The following is a 13,010-nucleotide window of genomic DNA, read 5'->3' on the forward strand; positions in this document are numbered from 1 at the left end:
TGTCCACGTCCAGCCTCCCTTGGAACATGGTTCAAAAGGTCCTCAGCAGAACTGAGGACCTCCTGGAGGTAAGCTGACCAGCAGAGTAGGCTGTTGTTTCTTTCCAGGCTCTGTTTCTTTCCACTAGTCATAATTACAGGGTTTGGATTACTGAAAAAAGCATGTTAGAACTACAAAAGGCAGTGTCCTGCAATCGGTCATCTCATAGAGCCTCAGAAAAAAAGGAAATGGGAAACTACTCTGGCAAACTCATTACGGAAATCCTTTGGAAGAAGCGAGTTACCCAGCAGGTCTGACAAACGTCTGTAAATTTAGAGAAAGACAGAACCGAGGAGGATATAGGTTATAGAAGCAACCTGAATGCCAAGCCTGTCAACTGTCTTATTACCATATATTAGATGCTCTCTGTGAGCTCTCTTAAACTGGAAATTATTAGTCAAACATGATTAATACGTAGTCAGCATGTAAAGTAATACATGTGATATATAGAAAGGTATAAATCTGTGCATATAAATGCATATATATATATATATATATATATATATATACACACAGAGACACAAATATATACATGCACATATCTATGGAAGATACACCTATATAAAGGTAATACAAATTCAAAGATGCTCAGAAACGGGGGATTCAGTCAAAGCCATGTTTGATACAGGAATTCCCTGCTGCTAGTGCTGGATTGCTTTTGGTGAAGGCAGGAAAGAAGCTTAAATAAATGGAAGAAATAAAAACGAGAAGTTTATCTCAAGAAAAGAATATAGGGCATTCAAACACTTTCACCAATCTTATGGACAGCCCCTGAAAGGGTGAACAGAGCAGTCTGCAAACTAACTACAGCTTTAATGCAGCTGAGGAAGAGTCTCACTATCAAGTGTTATTTAGAATTGATTTTTGCTGTTGTTTCCAGCTTCCTATCAGAGAACTGAACTCTGTTTTGCTAGAATAAAACAGGTTTTAAGGTTGCCCAGTGCCTAAAAATGCTTAAAACAAACTAAAGTGACTATTAGGCACACAGCTTTCAAAGAATACCAACCTAAACGACTGGATTTGGAGAAACCCTTTGAGGCAACTGGAAATCAAGACAAATTTAAGCTTCTCAGATATTAGCAGAAAATATATTTATATATATACATATGGGCTTAGAGACACTGGTGTCAAGCACCAGGTAAAAGGAGAGAAATCCAAGGAACACTTCAGCTGGGACCAACACGTGGAGTGAAGATGGCAGCATGAAAATGTTTAGGCAAGAGAATCTTTAATATGTAGGGACCGAAATTAAGTTGAGTTTGAAACCATTTTATTAAAGGGATCAGCAGCGTAATAGTTACTTCTGAAACGTTCCCGTCATTGCTTGACTTTGGTTAATTAACAATCCACTGCTATTAATCTGTGTTTACTTTACATGCTGAATTCTGCATGAAGACAGTGAACTATTCAAGCCCCACTTATGCTGCTACGATTTTCTACTGTACTTTCCTCGGACTTTCACGTTACTCTTCCCACTGGACTAGGCTTCAAGAATTACTTTACAAAAAGCCTTGTGTATCTAGCATCTAAATCTGCAACTGCTTCCTAGGTGCCCTTCCTGGTTACCTGATGGGACTGGAATGAGACCAACTTACACTTTTCTCCTTTTCTTCCACTCTCCAAAGAGCCAGCTTGATCACGAGGATAAAATGAAGGGAATTCATGAAATATTGAATGAAATACTCCTTCCCAAGCTGACAAAACCATGAGAAAAGAGGCTATTCCTCCTCCCCAGCAGACAAGCTTCAGAACCCCAACTTGCCACTACCTAGAGCTTTTCCCAACCAGCTGCTGACGAACTAATTTGCAGTTAGCTGCACGTGCTGCTGCCAACATGGAAACGCAAGCCAATTATGTATCGTTCTGCAGAGAGACCTTGCAACCTGAATAGGAGCATTATCGCTGCTGACGCTGGGCTGAGCGTACCTTTGCCCTAGGGACTGGCTCACATTTGTCCCATTTTGCAAGAAGGTGGTAGTGGAAGTCTCAAAGGCACAAAGCAGAGCCCTGAACAGAGAGGAGGAAGAGGAATTTGGAAGAAAACCTCTCCCCGAAGCATTAAGCTTCACTTGTTGTGGGACAGAGGCTGCATTTTTAAAAACAAAGCCAGCTCTGCCAAGAATTAGCCACGTGGAGTGGAAGCAGCTAAGTGGAAAATCTAGTCAACAAGCTCAACAACAAGTTAAAGATTTCCAAAAGAGTTTTTATACTTAAATTATTGTTAGAGAAGAGCTCCTGGAACTCTGCTCTCAAGTTTTAACACTTCCACTGTTTGCAGAAGGTTTCTGAAAGCTGATAGATAAGGTAGTTGTCTTCTGTTTGCCTCTTGAAATTCTACTGCCCACTGGCCAGGTTACAAACTGCTTTTAAAAATATGTATGTATATATATAAAGAATCCATAACCAAGCCCTCCTTCTCAGTGTTTCTGTTCTTATAATTTCTGGTTACGTGCCAAAGGGTCACAATATAATAACAACAAAACACTTCTACTGCACTACCACCAGAAGTACGTATCAAACTGTAAATGCTTGCCAGGGAATTGTAGGGGAGAGAAAGATGAAGGCGTGACTCTCCCCACCCCCCAAAAAAAAGCTCATCTTGGAGGCGTCAGCTCCTTCCCTAGCTGCTGGAGACAAGGGGCAATGGCCACCAAGTGGTTTGCCTCTCCCATTCTGCCAACCCACATGGTGTAAGCCTTCCTACTGCTATCAGCTCAGGTACACAGTGCTTTTTAGCACAGACACAGGTGTACCAGCATCTGAAGGCAACTGAGGATACGATCTGCTTATAAAATGGTAAATTACAACAGTTATCCAAATTAATTTAATAATTTATATAAATATTTATAGCTATATAGATATACAAAAGAGACCAGAGGTATTTCAGAAGGTCATCTAGCCTCACTCCCTACCTCCCAGTGTTAATAAACTAACTCCCACGTAAGCCAGACAGATTTTTTGGGGGGGAAGGAGAGGGAAAAGGGGACAACCTCAAGGGTAACCCTGCTTTACAAATGAGGTTGGACCAAATGCCAGCTTGATGCCCGCTCCACCCTGAACTCTCCAGTAACTTCACATTAAAATAAAATCTTGTACTCCCTTTCAAAGAAAAATAAAGAACATTTTGAAAGAAAACACATGGCAGCACCTCCTTCTTGAGATTTATTAAATCCTGCTATCTGCTCCTCCCTCTGGTGTATAAACATTCTGAGAAATGCTGCAATCATGTGATCATACTTTTTTTTCCCCCTCTGATTTTGAAGCTTAGTTTGTATATGGTAGAGACACACAAAGAAATGGGACAGAGACATACAGAGACTGGGTTTGGGAAACATCACATAGTTGCTATAAATCTAGAGAGCTTAACACTGAATCCTAGAAAACATCTGTTCTTACAGAAAGGTAGTGCTAGAATGTGCAGATAAAGCTCTGCTGTGTTTAACTGAATTCAAGAAGAGGGAGAGTGTATCCAAATGTATTTTGTTCTGCTACGCTAATAACACTACTCCTCATACACCACCTCACTTCTGTAAAGAAAAAGATCTGCTCCAAACCAACCTGCTTAGTACCACAACAGTGTTTTCTCAGCATTGGCAGGTTGCACTCTTTCTTGTCACTATAAATTGAAACAGCTCACTCTGGCCCAGATTGTTACTAGGAGGCATTTTCCTGGTTTTCATCCTTACCTTCTCACCACTGGAGTAGAAGAAATAACGCAATCGGACAATGTTACAATGATCCAGCTTTCTCATAATCTGGAGCTCTCGGTTCTGAAAAACAAAAAGAAAAGCAAACGATTAGGAAACAATTAGAAAACCCCAGCTTGGGGTTTGTCCAGGCATCAGTCAGCTGTTGGTGAGCAACTGCATTGTGCATCACTTGCTTTGTGATTCTTTATTACTTTTCCCTTCATTTTCTGTCCCATCAAACTGTCTTTATCTCAGCCCAGTTTTACCTTTACCCGATGCTCTCCCCCGTCCCAAATTGGGGGAGTGAGTGAACGGCTGTGTTGTGCTTAGCTGCCTGCTGAGTTAAACCACAACTCTTCTCTCAAGAAGCAGAGAACTGCAATTAATACCTTAACCTTCAGATGTAGCAGCTGGCAAACGAAGGAGCCAAAGAACAAGAGGAAGGTGGAAAGATGCAACAGCTTTCTTGTTGGAAGGATCACAGCTGATTAGTCTTCCAAGTACCTTACCACTGAGAGTATCAACATCTGAGTGCATTTTCTCCCTAAACAAAGGCCCACAAATCCTCTGCGAAACCCAGTAGTTACCTACTCATATCATCAAAGCTGCAGTGGCAAAAGGCAAGAAAACATTAACTTTGCATTTTTATTTTCTGATCTTACAGTAATAGGAGCTACCAGCTAGAATAGTTAGCAGCCTTTCCCCTTGAACACTGTAAAAGCAAACATAACGTTTCCACCTACACACCTCGCCTCCTCCACCCTGCAAAACAGGTTTGTGATGGAAGAGCACTTCCCTTGCCAGATTCTTTGCAGTATCAACAAAAAGACGCGTCGTTGAGAAGGGAACTCAATTCCCACTTTTGTTCAACCAAGGTTAAACTAGATGTGGGCGGAGAAAATAAGGCTATTTTCCCATTTTATATCAATCTGAAAAAAAAATAAATGTTAAAACAGAATCAGTTCATTACATACGTAATCAACCGGCAACTTTCCTGCAATACCCACTGCAACCGAGCCCTAAACAAATTAGGGAGCTTCTAGCTTTGATGCACACAACTAAGACCTACTAGCGAGGCTTAAGGAGCTCTGCAAGAACCACACGGAGCTTCTCCTGCGAACACAGCCACAAAGTCTGCTTTTAATTCCCCTAAGCCACGTCGCCTTAAAAAAAAGAGGTGTTAGATAGGCTGGAATATCATTAATCCTTTCATCCTGCCACCAGCTTACTGGAAAAAAAATACTTCAGTGTTATCCAGCTCTTTACAACCATGAGCGACATCTCACACGGCTACCAGTTGGCAATTACCCAGCCAGTCGTTAAGGGGAGAGCGAGGCCCCGAGCTTGTCTGGCTTGGGAAATAAAGGCCAGGTCTGCTAGGTGTGCACCAAGACAGACCTGCTCTGACCTGAAGGATGGAATGATAAATAAAAAGAAAATAAAAAGAAATCAGGTAGAGATCTCTGAGGCTTTCAGGAGTCTCCTGAAATCCCATGGGGTGGATTTGCAAAAGGGGAACACAGGCTTCATCAAATAACCTCACCAACACACCTTACATCTATAATAAGAGCTCTTCTGGTAGGAACAGGAGCTCAAAACTTCTCCACTTACTCATTCTTTATTAGAAATCACCAAGAAGAAGTCAACTTGGAGAGTTGTGGTTGGCGTTCCTGTGACTGCTCAGCTCAGGCAGTGCTATCACGCTGGAACCTTAAAACCTGGAGCAGATTTTAACTAACAAGACGAAGCAGGCGTGGATCTAGATCCTATCAGTCATGGAAACACCCCTTGTGACAAGAGACCGATTTCTCCAACTGGATTTTTACAGTGCTTAACTGTTCCTGCAGGACTGAGCCTAACCCTGGGAGTTCCCACACCTCCACTCAGTTCCACCAGCAACTCATGGCACGGCGCAAGACAAATGATTTATTTCTCCCTATCTCACAGTGAGGTGGTAATAATACCCTTTATCTCAGGGAATTACTGGAGGAAACACGAACGTACTAAGCACGTAGGTGTAAATAATATTTTAGCAATCCCTCTACTAGCTTCTTAAAATACACGTATACGCTCCAAGTCAAGTTACGGCTTCGTGTTCTTAAGATAGAAGGTATATGGTGACTGGATCTGCTGGAAAAAATCAGGAGGAGTTATTTTAACGAGAGGCTGAGGTTATATTTATCCTCTGGTATCTCATCCTAGCAGAAGTACAATCTGTGCCCACTTTGATGCCTTCTCCTTGGGCTCCTACCCAGTCCATCTGCAGCAGCCCAAGGAGCAGCGCTTCAAGCGGTGCTGATATTGGGGGTAGCTCATAAACCAGTTACACAGTGACCTACATCTTACCTCCCAGCACGAGACGGGATGAAACTGCTGTCCTCTTAGCCAAACAGCCACCTCAGCCGTGTCAAAACCAAGCTGGCTTTTAATCATCACTCCTGATGGGGCTACAGCTGGAAATAACGTCAGTGGTCACAAAAGCTCGAGTGGATGTGGCAGGGAGAGGAGATGCTGATGTTTGTGTCACAGCCTGATGCTTTTAGGAACTATTTTTCTCCAATTAACTTCTCCAATTAATAATCTGGTTGCTCAAAGTTAAAGATTTGGTTAAAGATTGCCAAGATACCATCAGATTTGTAACTTCACGCAACAGCCAGTAAAGCTGATGCATGAAGGCTCATGCCTCCTCTCCAACGTTACACCCCAATTCCTCACAATTTGCTAATGCTGCAGTTGATACAAAACCACCAAATCGAGATTATTTCTGCCTCACTACCTTAATCTGCTATAAAGGACTAGGATGACCACCTCCCCCACACACACGCCATTCTGTCCCCATCCAGAGATTTCTAGAGCTCTGTCAGTTCCTATTTACCACCCCTAATCTGGAATTTTTTTTTTTTTTTTTTTTTTTAAATAATGCCACAAAATGACTGAATCTTCAAAGGTGACTTGATGTGTCAATGGATTTGCAGCTTCCTGAACTGACCCACAGCAAACGAAGGTGAGAAGTTTTGTAGAGCCTCTGCCAACGTGGCACGATCTATATCTACCCAGAATATCAGAAATATCATCTGGACCCAGTTCAGAGAAGAATTCCTCAGAGCCTCCTTAGCTAAAAGGCATGCTGTATTTTGCCTTTTTTCCCCTTTTCTTTTCAAAGTAACTGTTTGAAGTCTCAGCAAGGTTCTTTGAGGATGGCGCTCAAAGCAGATGAAATGGGAAAAGCTATAAACTTGAATTTTTTGCCTCATGTCACACCAAGGATATGACCTGGTTCTTGTGACCGCTTAGGACTGCACACCCCTTGTCCTCTCGAGAGGAAGATGGAAAGGCTTTCCATTATTTTTCAGGTATAAAATACCAACCTAGTTCAACAAACAACTTCAACAATATCCTTCTTGCTTAAAATAAGACCAGCAACTAAAACTACTTCTCGTTTTTGCATTCTTTGAACTAGTTTTTCGTTCTTTTGGGGGCAATGCCTTTGGATATTCAAGCTCAACACGCCTCATTCTTCTCTCAGCTTGGAAATGTGAAATGGAGGGCAACTGTCACGTGAAGTCTGGCATTACACACAGAGCGACGCAGCACAGGTAGATCCAGATTTCTCGGCATACATAACCCTCCTCTGATGTCTCTCACATTACCAGCTTCGTCATTTCTTCTGCTTCTTCCGTGATTTTCTCCACTCTCCCATGCTTCTTCTTCTCCTGTCAAGGTTTTTGTAGTGATGCGCTGGAGCAGGGGGGTCATGAGCAAAGCAGAGTTTCCAGCAGGAGGCATGAAGGCGATGATGATGCCTTGAGGCTTTTTTTTTTTTTTTTCCCCTCCTCTTTTTTCCCCTGCCTTTTTTCCTGTTCCACTTGAACAGCCTGACTGGTTAGTCACCTCCACTCACGTTCACCTGCTGCACTGCTGAACCTGCCTAGAGAATGGGATCAGGCTGAGACCCTGAGAGATGCAAAGCATTTTCCCAGAGCTGAAAGAAGCCCTGCTACCCTGTCCATCTCTCACCACAGGGAAAAAGCCAGACTCCAAGCACATAGACCTCCCAACGTGATCCTAGTCAGCCACGCTGGATGCCCGGCAGAGAGGACTGCCCAATGTTTAAGCCATACCTCCTAGGCTCAACTTCTGAAGACATCCCACGACAAAACGCCACAGGGGAAGCTGTCGTGCTTCACATCAGCCTCCCGTGGTACCACAGAGGTTACCACGAGGTAGTGGGATCATCAAGATCAGCGTGTTTTCGCTAATATCATTAGTAAATCTCTGATCATAACATGTCTGGTGCATCACAAGCTTGGCTGGACCGACTGCAAATTAAAAGGTGCACTTTTCCTTCTCTAAAAATTCCTGAAGCTGCCTGGGCCATTCCTCCAAACACACATTTCAAACGCCGCCAGTCACAAGGCTCCTTTGAACACTGTCTTGCTGTTACCAAAATAGCGACAGGAATTATTCCGGGGCTCCCAGAATTATTTTCCTTCTACAGACAGACAATGGGATCTGCCCATGCCAGCCATCAGTAGCTAGCCACCCATCACAAGCCTATTTTGTGGTCAAGCAATTTCAAGCCGTGAGAAGCACCAGCAGGGATCACAGCTCTCCTCCCTTACATTTCAGGCGTGGATTAAGGCAATCCCCCAGCCTTCCTCTTCCTGCTGGTCACAGCCAATTTCCAACACGGGCAGACCTAGGTTCAAAAGAAACCCTTCTGCCACAACCACCACCCCCCGTTAGTGCTGGTCCACGGCTGATTGGGAAAGGCGTGCAGCACAGGATTTACCGCAGCCTGATGGAAACTGAAGAAGCAAAAAGCAGCCCGGGTGCCTTAAATACAGGCTAGATTTCATCGACCTGCCGAAAATCAGGAGGATTACCCCTCCGCCACATGGTTATGAGGGAGCTGCCAGAAAGCACGCTGGATGAAAAGCTGAGACACCAACACGCACCTCACTGCCACCCTGCCCGCTATTTTCACTGCATTACTGCCCCCTGAAAAACTCAAGCATTGCAGCCCTCCTTGCAAAGGGTCAGCCTGCCCATTGCCCCACGCACCCCTTCTGTGTCTCAGGGTACCATTTCATGTCATCTCCAGCCTGCTCTTGCCAGCACAGGACAGTCTCTAGATGGAGAGCTTCAGCCTTAGCTGGTTGTTGCACTTTTTCCTGTGAGTAGAAACAGAAATGGCTTGTTTTTGTTCTTCGGAGAGCACACAACAGGCCTCAGTCCCTTGGGAGAACAGAAGAAATATTCTGACTCTTCCTTCGCTTCCTGCCCGCATCTCAGCGGTTAATTGAAGGGCAGAAGCCAAATTCTTCGTTAGCTCCTTGCGGCCCCCTCTGAATGGGAGCAGAGTTTGAGAGCCTCTCCGAGGCTTTAATACCATTTCTACATTCCTGCCAGCTCAGGAAGCTCGAGACCGAACTTGGAACAGAAACTGATTTACAGCCCTGTGTCCCTTTTAGACCACAACCTGAAATTCAATTAATCATTTTCAAGTGGTTGTTTCGAATCTTGTGACCTGATGAACGGCTGAGTTCTGCATTTCAATCCTGCGGCGCCTATTGTGCCCTGCCAGGGGTGATGCAGCAGGAATTACAGCGTACCCCCGATAAAAGTGGGCAAAATAGAGCTAGCTCTGGAATTCAGAGAGCTGGTTCAAGCCCATTATAACACTGAAATAAGAAAGTGCAGGAAGGAGAATAATTGAAAGAGAGCGCACTTTCTGAAAGGCAGCCCTATGCTTTCAGGGATAATAGCCATCCTTTTTCTGAGATAGCACAGAGCAACTCTTGTTGAAAAACTGACAGTAAAAATCATCTTCCTTTCATAGGAGCAGGTCGCGGATTTTTCTCATATTTTGATTTTTAACTCTTCAACCAGGAGAAGAAACAAAACGTAAAGCATGCCTATACCATCAGTCCTCAGGGAGTCTGCAACATCCACGGCAAGTTACACCTGCAATCACAACCGGAACAGGTTGCAATTAATCTATTAATCAAATAAGTTTCAATCTCCCACGGGCATAAGACATTTGCTGAGTTGCTAATCACTATGCTATTAAACATTAATGAAACGTTTTATTACTCTTGGCCTTCGCTTACCTATGATGCAGCAGACGCTGCATGCAAACAGATTTCAAAGGACTTGCAAAACAAAAAAAATTCTCATGGTCGTTGTTTTTTTTATTTTTTTGGGAACAGGTAAGTGCTGCCTCCAGTGTTTACGTGTCCTTTGTCTCAGACTATTTCTACACAGCAGAAGATGCTTGATATTAGAAGTGATTAGGGGTTTTAAACTTCAACCCAAATGAAAGTTTCTGACTCCCTAAGAATCCAAACCCAAGGACGCAAGAACGGGAAGCAAGGGGTGAAGACCGAGCTGCGAGCAGAGAGGGAGTTTAACTGGTGAGTGGAATTAGCTGCCTTCAGATGATTATTTGCCAAGCAGAATTAAATCTTTCAGAAGCGCGAGTCTTAATAATGAGCTCCCAGATGACCGAGCTTTGGAAAGGTTAACCACTCGCCGCTCAACTCAAAGGGAGACTGGGCAGCTCCTCCTCCGGGGGGAAACCAGGTCACCGCTCCAGCACTGAACCTAAAACAGGGACTTAAGAGCCTGTGCCTCACACACATACACAAAACAGCTCTTCTCCCAAACTCCTGGAGGGTTCCCCAGCTCCTCATTTGGTGAATTGGTCATCAGCAAGCCCCGGCACTTGTTACTGCTATATTTTAAACCTCCACCCGTGAGTATCAGGTGTGAGATAAGCGTGCCTAAGATAATACACACCCTACCAAATCTTAGCAGCAATGTGTATATAGGACCATTTCAAAACTTCATAGTTTTATATACAAAAGCAATTCAAGCTTCCTCAAATATGTATTTTTCATCCTAAACAGCAGCAGCACTTTCCTCCTGTAGCTGTGAAACAATTCCATGGGTTGACCTTTTGCTGGATGCGAGAGATCTATCACGTCAAAGAGAAAGCCAACTATGTCAAAGTACAAATCCACTACAAGCTCCTAGACGAGTTAGCGTTCACATTTGGTAAAAATGGGTTGTCAGATTTCTGGCTTTGGATTTTTTTTTTTTTTTTTCCCTGAGTCAGCACTAGCGCCCTTCCAGCTGTCGTGTTTTTCAAGAAATCATTTCCTTGGGTGAAAGGGCAGCGCGGCACCGAAATGCAAGTATTAGGAACCCTTTGCATTCACTTCTAGTCTAAATTCCCCCAAAAGAGGCAGTACGGAGAAGAGGAATAGCTTTCGGTGACTACTTGCATAGCAAAGCATGCTTTTTATAAGAAGAGTTAGAAGTTGCCACAGGTAGATTCACCACTGTGCACTACACAGAAAGCAAGGAGCAGGTAGAAATTCGACAGGGGAGTTTTAGGTTGGATGTTAGGAAGAACTTCTTTACCGAAAGGGTTGTGAGGCATTGGAACAGGCTGCCCAGGGAAGTGGTGGAGTCACCATCCCTGGAAGACTTCAAAAGACGTTTAGATGTAGAGCTTAGGGATATGGTTTAGTGGGGACTGTTAGTGTTAGGTCAGAGGTTGGACTCGATGATCTTGAGGTCTCTTCCAACCTAGACAATTCTGTGATTCTGTGAAATGCTTTGCCCCATCTCTCCAAATGTGGAGCAGCACGCTTCCTACACCATCACCTGATGGGAACCCAAGTTCAAAATCCCCCAAGGGCCAGGTCCAGGGAGCCGGAGCAACAAAGGCAGGAAGTCAATCGGCTCGGCTGCTTCCCTTCCTCCTGAGCGTGAGGAGGAGGCTCCGAATTTAAGCCTGCCCCGGGGCGAGTGTCACAAGCCACGTCTGAGCGGCGTGTTGCAAGGGCCGGGCAGCCTACAGGCCCTGATTCACGGCCGGCAGCCGCTCTGGCTCCCCACGCCCAGGTCCCTGCCCTGCGGCCAGGCCGGGGAGCGCGCGGCGCGTCAGACGCCGCCTGACTCACCAGCTCCACGCTTCCCACACGGCGAGCTCGGCGCTGGCAGCGGGCTGCAAGCTGTGGCAGGGCAGGAGACGAGCCCCAGGCTCATCCCACCTGCTGGGCCTTCATCTCCTGGTCTGTCAGGCCTCCGCTGGCTGGCCTTGCTGATAAGAAGCTAAGGAAACAAAGACAACCTGGGCACCACATCAACACCATCTATCAGATCTGATGCTTCCAAGGAAGACTCAAAGAAGTAGTTCCCAGTCACCTGGGACCCAAAAACCTGAAGGCACTGATGTTTAACTTCCCATGTGATGCCTGTTACCTATTTTCAAAAATGTATTTGCGAAGCACAGAGCCTCAATAACGTTGTGACGTTGTGCAATGGTCAGTCACATCGATCACGTAGGGAAGTGTTTCCTAAACCACCTGCCACCTTTTCAATGGACAACGCATCCTCTCGTATTTATCCTACAACCTAAGAGGAGATTCTCATGAGGTAACTTCACAAAAAAAATTCGCTGTTATCAGCAGTGCAAGTTGCAAAACCCTGCACTGACCTTGCTGCCGTGTACTTCCCACTCTAAGATCTCGTTTTTCATTTTCAGGGGACAATCATTTGCTCCCTGCTTTTGATATTGTATTGCACCACCTCATCCCAACCCGTACGCATACACGTGATCTGGCCTCTGCTAGGTGACTGCCTGCAGGTCTCCCATGTAGAAACGAGGTGCTGCGGGGACGAACTGGTGCTGGGTAAGGAGAGGAGGCTCATCTTCCAGAACCTTGCCTCACTGGTTACAGAAGGGAAAAGCTCTGTGATGAGTAAGTCAGTGAACTGCAGGCACAGCAAGGATGGTCTTCTCTCAGTCTTGGCACTTCATAATGCTGCACTGTGAAAAATTCACTTGGATTTACCTGTAGCATACAGAACAACCCACACAAGTGTGTTTTTCCAGGAAGCCACAGCGTATGTTTTACTCTGCCCAGCCCCGTATTCTGAAGCACTGAACTATCAAATGTACGTGAGAGAGATCGATGGGAGCACAGGCGTTTACACCTACTCCAAAAAGCCAAAATCATCCTGTATCCATTACACAAACAGACGGGAAAAAAATCCCATTGATCGTATTTTAGCTATCACATCAGGAAACTGAACATGAAACAACCAAGACAGACAGGGCACCTGTCCTGGCCCAAGATATCTTGCAAACACCACAGGTAACCATATTAGACTGGCTTGTCTAGGCAAGGCAAACGTCCCCGCCACGCTACACATTTCTCACCAGCTGCCCTGCTCATTTTCCTTAACCATGAACTTTTTATTTGCTCA

General features: G+C 44.8%; 1 protein-coding gene across 2 annotated transcripts in view; it reads right to left on the reverse strand.

The window, feature by feature from the left end:
• Nucleotides 1–13,010, reverse strand: part of GSK3B (glycogen synthase kinase 3 beta) — a 128,104-nt gene that overhangs the window by 54,209 nt on the left and 60,885 nt on the right. For both annotated transcript variants that reach the window (XM_082769883.1, XM_082769884.1), the window contains exon 3: nucleotides 3,726–3,809. In XM_082769883.1, coding sequence (XP_082626009.1) covers nucleotides 3,726–3,809 — 84 coding nt within the window. The remainder of the gene's footprint in view (nucleotides 1–3,725; nucleotides 3,810–13,010) is intronic.

Source organism: Aythya marila (genome assembly GCF_965140915.1).
Source record: "Aythya marila genome assembly, chromosome: 1".
Taxonomy (NCBI): Eukaryota; Metazoa; Chordata; class Aves; order Anseriformes; family Anatidae; genus Aythya; species Aythya marila.